This window comes from Suricata suricatta, chromosome 10, assembly GCF_006229205.1.
Source record: "Suricata suricatta isolate VVHF042 chromosome 10, meerkat_22Aug2017_6uvM2_HiC, whole genome shotgun sequence".
Classification (NCBI taxonomy): domain Eukaryota; kingdom Metazoa; phylum Chordata; class Mammalia; order Carnivora; family Herpestidae; genus Suricata; species Suricata suricatta.
Window position 1 is genome coordinate 23317773 of NC_043709.1, and position 16691 is coordinate 23334463.

Below are 16691 nucleotides of genomic sequence, written 5' to 3' on the forward strand. Positions count from 1 at the left end.
ATGTGACAAACACCTGAAAATAAAGCATAAAAGGTTAGGAGAATATTTTCAATGGAGAAGAGAAAACTGCTTGTCTATTAAGTTGCATACTTTGGTTCCTGCTTAAGATACCTTGGGCTCTAATCTCCCCGGTGCCATGTAAAATCCAAGCAGGCATTAGAGAGTCATATGAGCTCTTTTTAGACTTGTAGATAAACACTTTTCATGTTACCCCTTGGAGGAAATGCTGTGTGAGGTTAGTCTATTCTGGTCTTGGCTTTGAGATGGTTGTACATTAACTACCTGTAACTGCTAAGGCTACCTTTGGTTTCAGTTTATCATACCAATCCAGCCATTTTAAAAAACAATGGCAATAATAATGAACATGGATTTTTCAGAAACGGCCAACAGTGTGAACATAAACAAGCCAGATGGAAAAAAGAACTACCCTTAAATCAACCCTTCATTCGCACAAATACAGAACTATCAGTTCCCGTCCCAGGAATGATAGATGTGTTGAGAGTAATAAATCTTTCAAGATGTTGCCTGTTCTAAAGTGAAGGCAGACTGGCTGATCATAAAGAGGTCTTAAAGCTTTCCCTGAAAGACATGAGTGCACAACAGAAACTTAACAGCTTGATCTATTGCTGTTTGACTTGTCAGAAAGTATTGTTTGCTATATCCTGACTATGACTTTTCCCTCTTCCCACTCGCTGACCCCAGTTTACTTCAGAAAGGTCAGGCAAACTCTACTCAACAGGCTGTCATTTCTTCCTCTCTATGATGCATCAGTTGCCCTTTTTCATTGTTGCTATCAAAACCCTAGCCAGGTTTTTCTGTTCTACTATGCCAATAAGACGCCATTTCTATCTCACTCTGCTCCTGACACTGTTACCAGATATATCTGATCATGTCCTTCTTTTGATCAAGATTCTGTAATTTATTCCACCTCTCCACCCAAGGCTGCAGACTACAGTCTGCAGTTCTTCACTGGCTTTTAAGCTACCCTAGAACAAAAAGTTTCCAAGTGCTAACAATCCAATAAAACACAAACTTAATTAATCAAAAACTTAACTCTAGATTCTATCTTTCAGTGCCTCTCTGGATCTCCTTCTGACACGTTACTAATGGTCACTGCAACCCTTCCATGCTTCTTTTACCTCTAAATGACAGACCAGAATAAAACTATTATCTAGTTCTGATTTCACATTCTCCTCATTTCTCTCACTCTTCAGCCTCCACAGGACTGGGGCCCGGTCATGGACATCATGGACCACAACATGCACCTCTGGTGTTCTCATATGACCTTCTCCCTACTCAAAACCTCCTCTCTAGCTTCACTCAACCACCACTGCTCTCTTAGAGTCATGCTGTCTTATCTCTGTATCTTTTACATTGCTGTCTGCCAAAAATATTCCCTTCTTTCTCTCTCCTGCTGAGTTACTTCTGCTTTATTCACTAAATCTTACCTACTTAGTAAAACCAAGAGACTCAAAACCATTTTCCCTCTTTCAAACTCCAGAAGACAGTGCTCATCATATTCATTTAGAAATGATCAACGGACAGATGCATATGATATTGTATTGTATATACATCCTGTCTCCCTTCCCTATTTTCACTTCCTTATAAGCAAGAACCATGGGTTAAATTTCTCTGATCAGAGTTAATAACATGGTACTTTTATAAAGGAGATACAAAAAATGTTGTTTCAGAGGTAAAGCAATAAATACCACGTATCTTCTAGGTGAGTTCCCACTAAACCCTAAAAATTATAGACAGTAGGCCCTTGATAAATATCTGTAGATTTTAATTTCAATTCAATAATTAATTACTGAATATAAATATATGAATTTGTTATTTAATATATAATAGGAAAATAAAAGATGAAGAAGATACAGACCTAACTTCAAAAATTTTGCAATTTTGAACAGAGCATGGTCTTAAAAAGAGAGAAAGAAAGGTTATATGCAGCTTTTTTAAAAAGGTGTCATTGGAAATCAAAAGCAGGAGAACTCTTAAGGTTCACTAAGTCAGAAAGAGTGATCCAGAAACTTTCATGCTGATAAAAAATCATTTATTCCTGAGCTAAAATATATTCTCTTAATAGATAGCACCAGAATTCCCCTTAGGGAAGATACTGTCTTTATTTAGAAATAGAATGAAGTGGACTATTTGTATCTGAAAACAAGACCCAGAGACAGGATCCATATAGAGAGAGGAGTTCAAAGGGAAGTCTAATTTTCTCTCATTATAAAATGAGAGGGCTTTGTGGAAGAAGGGTAGAAGGTATTTCCAAAAAGGGAGAAGGAGGGGTAAGCCAGTGGTGTGTTGGAGTCCATTTACTCGCAAGGGCAAGAGGAAATTGTGCACATCTTGTCTCAGCTCCACATTCAGTAATGCCCTGTTGGTAGGCTGAAGTCAGCTGTAGTGGGAATATTTGCACCATGGAAACTGAAAATGCTACAAATCAGGGCTTTTTTTTAGAGTGAGGTGTGAAACATTTACCAGCACACAGCTGATTAAGCCATGGGATGAGAGGCAAAAGCATGAGATGTTGGCTAAGAAATATTTTAAACTCAGACATGCCATATATTCTATTTTAAATTGTTTGTTTTTGCCTCAACTTAAATTTTCCTGTGTTCCAATCTTTTACTAAGTCCAATATGAAAAGACAGGCCTTGGGTGACTGTGTTGTGTATGTATATGTATATGTGTGAGTGGAGTGTGTGGGTGTGTGTGTGTGTGTGTGTGTGTGTGTGTAAAATGTGAATTAGAGCTGAATTCCATAGTCAGGATAAGGAGATACAGAACAGGGAGCAAATCTGCTGGATGTTGAGGTGACCCATATACAAAACGATTCAACAGAAGTGGGAGACCATGACCATAGCTAACTAGGAAAATGGGCAGAGAAAATGAAGTGTTTGATGTTCCCACTCCACAGGGGGTTGAAGCCAATTGCATATGAAACTTGAGGGCAGAGAGCCTCACCTGACTTCTAGGTTACAAAATTAGTGATAATTCAGTGTCTGTGTGTTTTGTCATTTCAATTGCCTATGCAATGAAAACTTTTCACATTATATTCATAATGCATATACATGCAATTCAATTTGTCATTTCAATATGCAATGAAAACTTCTCACATATCATGATATACATAAAGATCCTTAGCAAAAATTTCACAGAAACTTCAGAAAACTGACTCATTAGCCTCCACCCAGAAAACAACATTCCAGAAATGGTGATTTCCAGGCTGACTGTGTTGGGTGAGCCTTTTTCCCATGTGTAGCTCTTCCTCACTTTACTGTGGCCCAAGCATAAAACAATCTAACTATTCTAACTATCTCTCTCTCATACTTTATTGTAACAATGGGCAAGTTTTTTTTATGTCAGCATATTATTACCAGCTTATTATTATGAGTATTAGAACCAAATTCTTTATGAAAATCTCTTTAGAGTTCAAGGATAGCAAATATCTTAAAAGCTCATGACATACCTTGAGGATCCTTGCTTCCAGATTTCTGACTAGGTCTTGGCAAATTCCAGAAACAAAATACTGATACAATGCAAGGAGAGGCAGAATCTACCAATGGTAAAAACATTTTTTGATTTATAACATGTTTTATCAAGTCAACGACCTAACAATAAAATTTAGCCAAATATTAATGTAGGAGATGTTATGTAAAACAGCAATTGATTTTGTCACGCTACGATCCTCTACCATTTGGCATAAGTGAAACAATCCACCTAGCATAAGCTTCATAATTTTATGAGAAAAGTGCCACCAGGGGGACTTTTAGATGCTACTTGGTACCCAAAACCTAGGTTTTGAATCACTTTAAGCATGGGAAAGTGAAAATCCAAACAATTATTCTCCTTGAAAAAAATTAATTTAACATATATACGAATCACTGAGGCCTGGAGAAACATTCTAGCAAAGACGCTATCAAATAACTTCAAAATTTAAAGCAAAGGAACTCACGTCCTTGTCCCCAACTCATTCATCTCAATGGCTGCTGCTATTTGTCTTCAACTAGAATATCTCTATCAGCAAAAATGTATTCTATAGCATGCCCATCATGCATCAGGCACTGCTGCATGACAACAAAACCTAACCAGTCCTTGATTTCACAGAGCACATATTCTCCTGATTACCCAAGCTTATGCTTCACATAATATGTTTTTATTTGCCTAGAATTAACCCCAAAGTTCAACTCCTGTTGAAATCTCATGGGTATAGGTGAAAGCTTACAAACTATCAATATTTCAGTTGATCCAGCCACCATCCAGCCAGGGTCAGATGTGAGGAGACAGGTGTTTGCCTAGACTTCTGAACAGCTTCTGATTGCAACTGAAAACTGAAGTTCCTAAACTGGGCCCTTCCACCACCGAAGGCAGATAGAGTAAGGAGGAGTTTTGGGATCCCCATTATTTAGCAAACTATTTCCCATGATTCCACAGCAAAAGGTCTCATAGCAAGTTTTATATGTGACCACAGTCTCTTTACCCACTGGGCTTCTTCTGGAGGGTAGTGTCATACAAAATAGAAACTATCAACATGGTGCAAATTCAGCTAAGGAACCTCTAATTGTCAGTCACCTGGCAGCTGCTAATAGCAACAGCTTTTTAAGTGGTTTAGAACTGGTCTTAAATGATTTCAAACATAATACATTTTTTTTTACATTTATGCACAACAAACATAACACAATATATTTTTCTACAATTAATGCAGCACAAAACAATGAGTTGGCTATTACCTTTGAGGTTGTTTCTTTTCTTTAGTGAGAAATAAAAACACACCACTTTATTGCTGCCAATTGCTCAATTATTCAGAAAAATGTTCTCAATTTCTTAAGCTTCAGAGGGAAAAAAGTCTCATTTCTTTTCCGATGCAGTGATATATATTATATATGAATATGACTAGGCAGCTAAAGGTTACCCAGGGGATAGAACTATTTTCTAAATGCAGAAACAAATCCCCTTAACAGTGAGAGGAGCACCATTTTGTTATCTTTTTCTAATAAACAATTTCTTGCCAAATGTGCCAAGTGTTAAAAGCATTTATCAATCTCTTCACTTTACTACATGGCTTTATAATTTAATAACTCATATCGGGGGCAATAAATCTATTCACTACAAGGAGAAAGAATGAATTTAGAACAAGAGCACAGAAAACAATACATGGGGAAAAAAAGAAAGTAGGTATGAAAATTATGGAAGAAAAGGAAAGAACAAGAAAAAGAATAGGTATTAAGAAGCAAACATGGTGGGGGAGAGATACAAAAGTAGAGGAATACAAGAAGAAAACAGAAAAAATGAAATAAAGGAGAAAAATATAAAATGACCAACAGGTAGCATGTACTAATTTATTTTTTAAATACAGCCAACTTCAAATTTATGATCTATACTGTGACTTATTTCCCCAAAGGAAAAAGAATTGCATGAGGGTTTTGAATGTCTTAGGATATAAGGAAGTATTTGTCTTGTATGTCACAGTGGACTCTGTACAATTCACAGTGTCCAGTTAGATGTACCCTTAACAGAGAGAAGACAAGAGACACAAAGAAATACTCGCAGTTTTGAACTGACAGATCTGCAATGACTTAGTGCTGTGAGTTAGTTACATCTGCACTAGATTGGTCTGCTTGAGACCAGAGACGCATTCTGAATCAATTTCCACAGATGTCTTGAGAGGAAAAAACAATAAAATAAGAGAGTAACATGAGAATAAAACCCAAGAGACATTGACTTTGTATCCAAAATGCAATGCAAACAATGATGTCAAAGAAGGAATATTAATTAATATATTTTATTTGGAGCTACCGGTTAGCATCCTGAATATAGAGTTAAAGAGTTAAGTAAAACAACCAAGAAAACAGTAACAAAATTTGAATAGCATAAAGTATAACGCAAAAATACCACAGTGAATTAAGATTTGTTGATTTTACAGATTACTTACTATTAGATTTTGTTTAGCAAAGTGCAGTTCACGTATAACGTAATACAGACTTGCAACTACAGAGCAGATGTCAGCCCTGTATCGGTCCGAGAAGAGCTCAGTGCCTGGGAGAAGCTGAGTGATTTCATACTGCGCATAGCAACGTCCAGCTTTGGGGTGTGGAAGTGTGGTTCTGAGCAAACCCTGAAAATGGAAACAGGCGAAACAAAGAGCAATGAGTTGCATGTGCAACACTGAAACAGAAAGGTAAGTACATGGATTACTTCCTAAAGGGCTTAGCATATGCCTAGGAGACTGTACTTGGTAATAAATGGTAGTTATCATTAATATTATCATCGTTATGGTTCCAAATGCTTTTATCAGTCAAGATGGGCCTTTTAAATTCCATGGTAGTTGGATATGTATTACTTTCAGAAGAAATTATTATACTGTCATTTGTTGAGGTCAGTTTTGTGTTGGCCACTCTTGGCAAATTTTTTATAAATACTACCTCATTTACTCCTCATTTACCTTACCCTTACAAGGAAGGGTTATTACCTTACAAATGATATAATGGAGACCTAAACAATTAACGTATTTGAGCTCACACAGCTAATGGCGGCAGAAAGAAGATTCAAAGTGACACTTAATTAAATCAAAATATCTATGTTCTTTCCACTATACCAATCTATAAGTAGAGGAGATAACAAATTATTTCAGAAGTTTAATTAAGCAGAGGTAATTCTGAACGTCTAACTGAATTAAGCAAAAAGATGAGTTGTCTAATTTTACCAGCATGTCTCAGGTAATTTATATGACCAACATTGTATTTGATGCTAGGAAACAAGATCGGTACACAAAATTGAATTTTACAGTTGAGAGTGCTTCTCATGTTACCTTAAATAATTAATATTAAATGATGACAAATGCATTATGAAATTATTTTAATGTATATATCAGAAAAGAATTTTAACCAGATTGTTCATTCAATTTATCAGGTACCTACTCTAAAATACCACACAGTTAAGTTTTTTATTTTTACAAATCTGCTTTAAAAATCATAAAAAAATAACAGGCTTTAAAAATAAATGTCACCAGCTTTCATTTTAGGGTAGTATTACTGAAAAACTATGTCCACAGTAGGCAAAAATTTAATTTTTCCAATTGCTTATTTTCTAGAACACCAACAGCATTTTCTTCATGACCAAGCAGCACACAAGGAGTCAGTATCACATTATCATTCTCTTTGCACACATGCCTCTTCCACCTCCTCCCTTTAAAGCACAAGCAAGAGGTGCAGGGAACATAAGAAAGCCGAAAAGTCTGGCCTTACATTCAGAGAAGGCTTTTCAGAGATCTCACCTACCCAGATTGCATAAGCTATCAGACTCTTCTGATACACAGAACAAGGGTGTCCACCCTTCAAAGTAAACAGAACCTTTAGTAGATTGCAAAGGCCCCTGGCTACATCCCTGCATCTCAAAATGTCTTGTATTTCAGATAAAAGTTTCTTTCTTCTTCAATGAAGTCAAACCAAAATTCTAAGAGCTGCCAACACCATAGTTCTGTAGTCTTCAACTTATTTCTTGCTTTCATTATATGGTACACTTCACATCATGCAATCGAGTAAAAGTTTAGTTAGAGATGAGGTAACCTAAGGCAACCATTTGGAGTCAGACAGACGGGCTTCACAGCTCACTAGCAACACCGTCTTACTAATGATGAGAGACTCAGTTTCTCTGTCTGCAAAACTCCTTCCGGAGTCTAAAGGAGAAAGAGACCCTGCTGAATATTCAAGGTGAAAATGCCACAGGGGTTCAGCCAGTGAGGGAAAGACGGGCTTATGCTATTTCATCAAAGTCCCGCGCTATTTTCCCCACTGTGAGTTTTATGAATATGATAAACCACTGCACTTTTTTCTGACTGAATGGTCATTACCATAGAAAGCTATACATAAAGTATTACCTGAAAGAGTAATGCAGACAAAATGCAACAGTTGGTCCTCTCATCAACCTTCGAGATCTTAATAAATCTAAATAAGAATAAAAAAAAGAAATGGATTCATAGACAATTTTCAAATAATAGTTTTATATAAATACATCTCTGATACTCACAGATCTTCCGAAATTAAAATAGTCTTTGTGATTCTAAGAATGCTATACTCTCATATAAGATCTAGAATAAAGAAAAAAATTATATATATATATATACATATATATATATATATAAAATGAAGTATCACCAATAATCCTACCACCTAAACATGATTACTGGTAACATTTTGGCTACTTTCCTTCTGGATTTTTTCTATATATAGAAATTTTTAAATTTTCTCTGTAGGTCATAGTACCATGCATGTTTTCACCCACCATACCCTATAGATAAGATAAAAATGTAAATGGAAAGCTGAAAGAAACCTGTACCTTTACCTCTTCTATACTTTAAAATTTTCTCCCATTATTCAAGTATTTAAAATATTTGCCAGTGCTAACTCGGTATAAGATGCTGTGCTAACTTTCAGGTTTGTTATGTGTTATATGTTATGTGTGGGAGGCTGAATAATACTCCCCACCCCCGCCAAAGAGACCATTTCCTAGTCCCCCAGATATATGAATATGTTGCTTTATGTGGCAGAAACAAGTCAATCAAAAAATGACAAATATCCTATTAGTTCACTCGTATATGGAATTTAAGAAACAAAATAGATGAACATATGGGAAGTAAGGGTGGAAGAGAAAAAAGGGAAAGTAACCATAAGAGGCTCGTATCAATAAAGAACAAACTGAGGGTTTCTGGAGGGAGGTGGGTGGGAGATGGGCTGGATATTAAAACAGGCACTTTGATGAGCACTGAGCGTTATATGTAAGTGGTGAATCACTGAATTCTACTTCTGAAACCAATACTGCACTATTAGCTAATTAAAATTTAAATTAAAAGAAAGTAATAAAATTGGCCTTATATTGGTTCCTAAATAAAAAAAGACTGCAGAGGTGATTAAAATTAAGGTTGGGCTTAGTGTAATCACAGTGGTCCTTATGAGAGAAAGGCAGGGAAGTCAGAGTCACAGAAGCAGAGGTCAGAGAGAAAGAGGGAGAGAGAAGATAATAGGCTGTTGATCTTGAAAAAAGATGGAGCTGTGAGCTGAGGAGGGCTGGAGGCTTCCAGAAGCTGGAAAAGACCAGGAACCAGATTCTTCCCCAGAGCCTTCAGAGAACAGCACAGCACAGCCCTACCAGCACACTGATTTTAGGACTTCCAAGCCCCATAACTGTGAGATAATAAATCTGTGTTGTTTAAGCCACTAATTTTGTGATAATTTGTTACAGAATTAGGAAATATATCCAGTATGTGTTGGGTAAATTATGTGCTCCCCTCCCAAATTCATATGTTGGAGTCCTAACCCCCAATAGCTTTGGAATGTGACTGTTCTTAGAGATAAGGCCTTTAAAGAGGTAATTAAGTTATGATGAGGCTATTAAGGTGGGCCCTGATCCAGCATGAGTGATGTCCTTGTAAGAAGAGATTAGGGTACAGACATGCATAGAGGGAGGGCACTGTAAGGACAGCGTGAGAAGACCACCAGCTACAAGCAGGGAGAGAGGCCTCAGAAGAAGCCAACCCTGCCTGATCTAAGAAGTCAAGCCTCCAAAATTATGAGACAATAAATTCCCCACAAACTGGTCCTTTGTTAGGGGAATCCTAGCAAACTAATGTGGTATGTCATGTAATTCTTGCCACCAGTTTATAGATGAGAACACTGAGGCTCAGAGAGAATGAGGAGCGAGCCAAGGGTCCCAGAATTAGGAGGGGGCTCTTGAATTAGGCCCAAGTCAGCTTGCCTCCACGCTGCTAGTCTTGATCTCATACAAACTGTTCATTTGCTCAATCGTTCGTTCCACAAGTAGTTATTCAACGCCAACTCCATGCCAGACACTCAGGATACACTGGTGAACAAGCAAAGATCCAGGTGATGCCCACAAGGCGGGGGTGGGGTGGGGTGGGCGGGTTATAGGAAGAAGAGATCGCCATAGATGATACACATCACAAATCCATAAAGTGTATAATTTTGTATAGTATGGACATAGCTGTCCACGAATCCCATGCGTCTGAGCCATGCATGGAGCTCTACGTGGACAGGTGGGCACCCCACAAAAGGAGGCTCACTCCATTGTCACACTCACTGAGCTATCTTTGCTGATATGACCGCTCCTTGCAAACATCCCCAAATGCCAACGTTTGACAGAAATTCCTCGCTGTAATCTTTGGAACCTGGAGGTAAATAGCTGTTGGTGGCATTGGTGAGTGGGGTACCAAACTCTTTCCATGTATGCAGCACAGCTTGTTTTCTGAATATGACATCAAGAGCTTCGCACCAACATTTAAAAGCAGCCCTAAAAGAGAAACAGAGCATCAAGCAATATCTTTTCTGAGATCTATGTCATTAAATTTATCTTCCAAAAGAGAAAGCAAATGCACTGAAGAAGCATTTTAATTAAAATGTTAGAGAATGAATCTATACCATTTACACTCATAACTTTTCTCCCAGGTAGCATTTGAAGAATAAAATGTAGCAATGGGATATAACCAAAAAACTAAAATTCATGAAAGAGGGTATTTTTTCACAATAATTATAAGTGTTTTCAAAGAAAACACCAAACAAAGTTTTCCCTTGTTCTACTGAGTCCCCAAAATCTACCTTTTCTTTTTGGCAAAGACGAGAAGGCTTCCCAGTTCATGCAATGCCTGAACCTTAAGACTTCTTTGATTGCAGGCTTGGAGAACATCTGTATTTTTAATTGAGTAAAAGAACAAGGTCAGTTCCTAGGAAATATCTTCCTACAGTCTCAAGAATATTTTAAACTGCATCATTCCTTAACTGTGGAGATAAGCAAACTGCCTTCACATGCCTCGTACGCCATTTACAGAAAGAGAGCAAATGATATCCTATTTACATGGTGGAGTGAGAGAGTGAATCTAAGAGAAAGAAAACCTGGAGAAAGTGGAGCAAGAGTCCGGCAGGTGGAAGTGGTGGAAAAGAGAAATTCAGAAGGGGCATGCAAGGGAGAGAGGGCGGGGTGTATATGGAAATAATGTGGGTGGCTGGACTATGGTTTTCCTGGGAGTGTGAAGAAGGAGACAGTGGTAGGATTATATGGAGGCGTCTGAATGCCTGGTGGAAAAATGTGGATATTATTCTATAGCAGATGGGAAGCTTCCAAGGGTTTGTTTTTAAGCAGGGATGTGACAAGATCACAGCATATCAGATTTTTCCCTTTATCCAAGTGCAAAAGAAAAGCACGTCTTTAATTTGGCAGGGGGAAGGGATTCTGATAAATGCATAAGTCTCTGATAAAATTCAGAGGTGTCTAGCCAAAACAAAACAAAACAAAACCCAACCAACACGGCGGTGGATTTAAACAAGGGCAGTACGGTCTCCTACAGGGTGTTTTAGAAACCTGAGGAAGGTTTTGTTAGTTGTCACAACAGGACATCTGGCATTGCGTAGGCGAGGTACAGAGACACTGGATTGCCTGTAATGCACAGAAGTTTCCCCCACAATTAAGAAAAAGGTGAGAGATGCACCTGGGTGGCTCAGTCAGTTAGGCGTCCAACTTCAGCTCAGGTTATGATCTCGCGGTTTGTGAGTTCAAGCCCCGCATCAGGCCCTGCGCTGATGGCTCAGAGCCTGGTGCCTGATTCAGATTCTGTGTCTCCCTCTCTCTCTGCCCCTCCCCTGCTCACGCTCTATGTCTCTCTCTCTCAAAAGTAAATAAATGTTTAAAAAAAGAAGAAGAAAAGGCGAGAAACCTATATATAAATTGTCTGAGTGTAACCTCTAACTTCACTTTACACATAAGTAGGTCATTTTTGTATGTTTTCAAAATGCTCTGAATTTTCCAGAAATGCAACCACTCACTGTAGCGATTTTTTCTAATACTATACCCACATTTATTTGCCATTTTAGAAAATCAAAGTCACCAAACTTAACAGTGTGATAGCACTTGTATCACCAATACAATAAACCTGTATCAGTCTGCATTTGTAGCTTTAACATTCATGGTGATTCAACAGCACAGGATATGAGCATCTGATTGCTTCCCTGTACTCTCTAGTGGCTGAGTGCTTAAGAGCCACAAGTGGATTCTTTTATTATAAAATAATATTGTTTACCCTTTATTTTATATTTAGATCTTCAGATTTATCATTTTAAATAACATGTGTAGAAAGACTATATTAAATATACATTTGATTCCAGGGAGTAAAGGGGGAATTACTAAACGTCTGTTATAAAAAAAGGGGACGGGAGGGTCACTGGGTCTACAATACGCATTGAGTATATACTGCTGAATTTGTAGCAAAACCAAACCAAGCGGAAAGACAAAGGAAGTGGGATCAACCAGGGCAGAGCAACAAAACACATGAGTGGTCTACTTCCAAAAAGCGGTTCACAGACTCAAGTCAAACGGGGATGAGCAGACAGGTAGCCTAGCATCTCACCACGTGCCGGTGCCGGCCAGGCGGGGAAAGCGAGGGAGGGGAGGGGCTGGAAGACACTGCTCTGTCGCTGCCTGCAAGTTTCTATGTTCATGCTCTTTCATCTGACTTCTTTTTTTTATTTTTTTTAATGTTTATTTATTTTTAACAGAGAGAGACAAAGCATGAACAGGGGAGGGGAGACAGAGTAAGAGAGAGAGAGAGAGAGAGAATGAATCCAAAGCAGACTCCAGGCTCTGAGCTGTCAACACAGAGCCCATGGCAGGGCTTGAAATCCCAAGCCATGAGATCATCACCTGAGCTGAAGTCAGAAGCCCCCAGGTGCCCCTCTCTCATCTGACTTCTAAAGGTAGCATTTCAGGACTAACTGCAATCTCAACATTAATGCATAAGATCACACAGAAATGAATACACAGTGAATTAATCTTACCAATAGTTTCATAATAAGAGGAAATGACGAGTCCAAGTTGCGAATAGGGAAGTTTACTTTTCTCCACTGAACTGAAAACTCTAAAGTGTTCCTGAGAGAGGTCAGGGGGTGTTGGCATATGCATCTCTTCTGTCCCCAGGCAAAACTCCACCTTCCCAGTGGTAAATTTTGCATTGTTTATTCCTCCTTTATCTCCTGAATTCATGAAAAATTTTAAAAAAGAAATTTAAAAAGGAGAAGGAAGGGAAGGTGATGAGGAGGGGAAAGGTAGAAGAAACGGACAGAAAAAGAAAAGGAAAAATTCTCTATATACATAAGACGTCTTTTCATTTGAGGGACATTGTTTCCTTAAATTTAGCATCTAGTATCATTTCTGAGGAGCCCAGGTATGTGTGGATGGGCTGTCTGCTCATGTTATTTAGGGAAGAAAACTGCGGAGGGGCACTGTGCAGGCAAGTGATGTCGAGATAATGCTTTGCTCCTCGTGGGGATTGGTGGAAGTTACACGTTTTGGGTTTGGCTTTTTTTTTTTTTAAAGAGCTTCCAACACTAAGATGTTAGTTTGCCTCTGGGGTAGAGACCTCTGGGATAGAAGGAACACATAGTTAGTTCTGACCTACGGGGGGAAAATGGGAACGAATCGGTCTCTTTATAAGATCAGAGAACACACAGGGAAAAAAGGAAAACTATTCCAGGGGAAGTAGTTGAAAGCTGCAAAAAAAGAGAAACTGATGTGGAGTTTGAAGTCTGCAGCCCGAGGACTGGGGATAAACTGCTAAGAATTAATACCAGGTGAGGTTCATAGTGAACAGGTCTAATCCACTCTTAGGAATTATATTTGCTTGTTTTTATTCAGACCCTATAACCATTATTAATAGATGCCATAATTGAAAGAAGTGGAAACATGATATGGAGAGCTGATTTAATATGAGTCTGTAGACAGTACAACCAAAACCTGTGGGCACGTGCTATAGCAAGTGCTTTTTTGGGGGGCAGCAGGGGCGGCAACATAAAACACACACACACATATATACATATATACGTAAGTAAAACTTCTGTAAGAGATTGTAAAAAAATTGGTCAAATTTCTGAAAGATCAGCTCAATAAATATTAGCATGTTAGGTATAGATTTAAATTTACTTTAATAACTTTAAAATATAGTTATTTTAAGTTTATTAATTTAAGGTTATTCTTGAAGCTTATTTTTATTATTCCAACAAATTTGACAGCAAGAATTGTAAACATATGTTGGGATTTTTAACACACTTTTAATAATCCAAACATCCATAAGTCAAGATTTTTCCCCACCTAAATTTGAGTACATTCTTTCTCTATGGGGTTACCAATTAACCACTCAAAGCCCTGTTTTGATTGCGTTCACAAATCAATACACGTTGAGAAGGCAGGAAACAAATAAATGTGATGTAACCAACAATAATGAATATCTTGTTTTGAGCTAAAAGAAGTCTCTAAGATCAAAATCTATGGTATTAATAAGAAATCTTATTGATGTGTATATTAAAATGCATCTATTTACTTGACACTGATAAAGTAGGGTTTTGGTAAAAGGCTCTAGGTAATTCAGCATGAATCAATTCATCTACTTATGAAAAAAAAATTTTTAAAGACTATAGCATCATGCTTGCAAAGAGAAGGGTGAGAACATAGACATATAGAATCAAAAAATTGATAAACACTCCTCTTCTATCTACTCAAACAAGTATGCTAGTTTCACAGAAAGCATGAAAGCAGATGAGTGAGACAGTCTTTGGTTAGGAATACAGTGTGGGAAAGAGAATATGTGACCCACTAAACAAGAGGAAGAAAGTGAGGGGCAGCAAGGAGGGGGCATGTAAGTGGGGAAAGGAGGGGTCTATGCCAGAATCTGGTAGAGGCACAGGCTAGTGTTCCCCCATAAATAAAGAGCAAGGAATACAGAGCAAGTATTTTACCTTGTGTCTGGGCAAGGAATAATGAAAGCAATTTTCTGCTGTGTCGGATTGATCTGTTATCATATTTGGATTTCTCCAAGGTCTGTCTAAAATATCGCAAAGTGTCTGTCACGTCCACGGGCACACAGACGAGCTTCTTGGCGTGGCTGTATTCTGAAAGGAAAGAGAGGAGTACTGAGGGATGAAATGCTGCAGCAAGCTGACTAGAAGCAAAAGACTTTCTAATTCAGAGAATGTCTTGGTCCCAAACTAAAGCTGCTAAATTCAAAGCCCCAGGTCTGCAGCAGGTGTTTCAACGTTCAGATCAAATTTTTGTGGTATATTTGAAAGTTTTTTTTAAAAAAAGAAAAAAAACTTAGAAAACTTTTGATTCCTATGAAATGCAAATAACTTTAGATCTTGCCAATTTTCCTTATGAAGCCTCCTACTTTTTATTTTGCTGATCATAAAAGATGAAATAATCTACTCCTTTTCAGCAGCTTCTTCAAAGCAGAGGTGCCTTGGGAAACAGACGAAAGGAGGAAACAAAGAAGCTTGGATGGGTAAGTGCTCTCTTAAGAGAAGGGAAGGACAGGTTTCTAATATTGGAGGGTGCAGAGGAAAGGAAGATGAGGCCATAAAAGGGACTGGAACTAAAAACAGCCCTGAAAAATGGCCAGAAAGAGGAGGTGTTGGCAGAGTTGCCACAAGGTCCCCGGAGAAGAAGTGATGGTGCCAGGAGCCAAGCTGCAGATTTTTGGCCCATATACTGGGAAACAGGCACATGAGAAAGAAGGAATACAAGCTTCAGATCAAGTAACAAAGGAATTTACTTCTCCAACAAGTTGAGCATGTGAATGGCCCTTGTAAAGTCAGAGGACGGATAGTACAGCAACTTGCAAGGGACCAGGGCCACGTGAGGCTGACAGGCATGACCTCTGCTCTCGAGATTTCACAGTCTAGCTCAAGGGATGAAGCATTCTGACCCTGGAGTATTAAACTCATATTTACAGGGAGTTTCTGGTTATGTGCAAAAATGAGGAAAAGAGAAGAGCATAGGGAGGGAAGGGTGTGCAAGAAAGACTTTGTGTGAGGGAAGATATGCCATTTGTGTCCTAGAGAATAGCAAAGATTTGATTAGGAAGAAGGAGGCAAGGGCGTTGAGGTAGTTAGAATAACCGAGGTCAACTGAGCACTTATACTATCCCAGGAATTATCCTATATAATTTACTCTGATAGTTTCATCGAATCCTAAAAACAACCCTAAAAGCTATATATCATGATAAACCCATTTTACAGAAAAGGGAAATAAGGCACAGAAAAGTCAGGTGATTTCTCCTAGTCTGTGCAAGGAAAGGTAGGGAAGCAGGAGTCAGGATGGTGAGTCAGGGTGCAGTGAGACGACATGGCCAGTCGTGTTGAACCAAGAGGGTTTTTCTGGAGTCCGGAAGCCCTCCCTCAGTAAGTCACCTTCCTCCTTTCTAATAGGGAGTACAGGAAGGGTCTTGAGTAGGTCAGACAGAGGTTGGTATTTTAGGAAGGCTTAGCAGACTACAATAGAAAGAGGTTGGTGGCAGCCTGCCTGGTGGCTGTGACTAATAAATCAAAGCCACCAGGCTGTGGAACATCACTTCCCGGTCCCAGCCTGTTGCTGCCATCATTCCAGTACCAGCCTGGCCTTCCTAAGTGTGAACAGTTTTCAATAAAAATACCTACAGTGCTGTAAGAAGAAGAAGGAGGAAGAGGAGGAGGAGGAGGAGAAAGATTAAGTTGGTAACTGAGAGATTCCAAAACTACAACACAGATATTGTGATTTGAATTCAACTAAGATGGTAGCAATGGAAATAAGGGTGGGACACAGGGAGCACTCCAATGTTAGAAGTGACAAAAGAGTGGTTAATTGGTTATGTGGCAAAGAAA

At 38.5% G+C, this 16691-nt stretch overlaps 1 protein-coding gene across 2 annotated transcripts in view; it reads right to left on the reverse strand.

Annotated features, from left to right (window-relative positions):
• Positions 1–16691, reverse strand: part of CFAP54 (cilia and flagella associated protein 54) — a 279565-nt gene that overhangs the window by 106560 nt on the left and 156314 nt on the right. Inside the window, exons 40-46 of one of the 2 annotated variants that reach the window (XM_029955763.1) lie at positions 14793–14945; positions 12840–13034; positions 10611–10698; positions 10096–10305; positions 7880–7946; positions 5936–6118; positions 3473–3559 (exon numbers count right to left, since the gene is read on the reverse strand). In XM_029955763.1, coding sequence (XP_029811623.1) covers positions 3473–3559; positions 5936–6118; positions 7880–7946; positions 10096–10305; positions 10611–10698; positions 12840–13034; positions 14793–14945 — 983 coding nt within the window. The remainder of the gene's footprint in view (positions 1–3472; positions 3560–5935; positions 6119–7879; positions 7947–10095; positions 10306–10610; positions 10699–12839; positions 13035–14792; positions 14946–16691) is intronic. The other variant, XM_029955764.1, reaches the window with a different exon arrangement.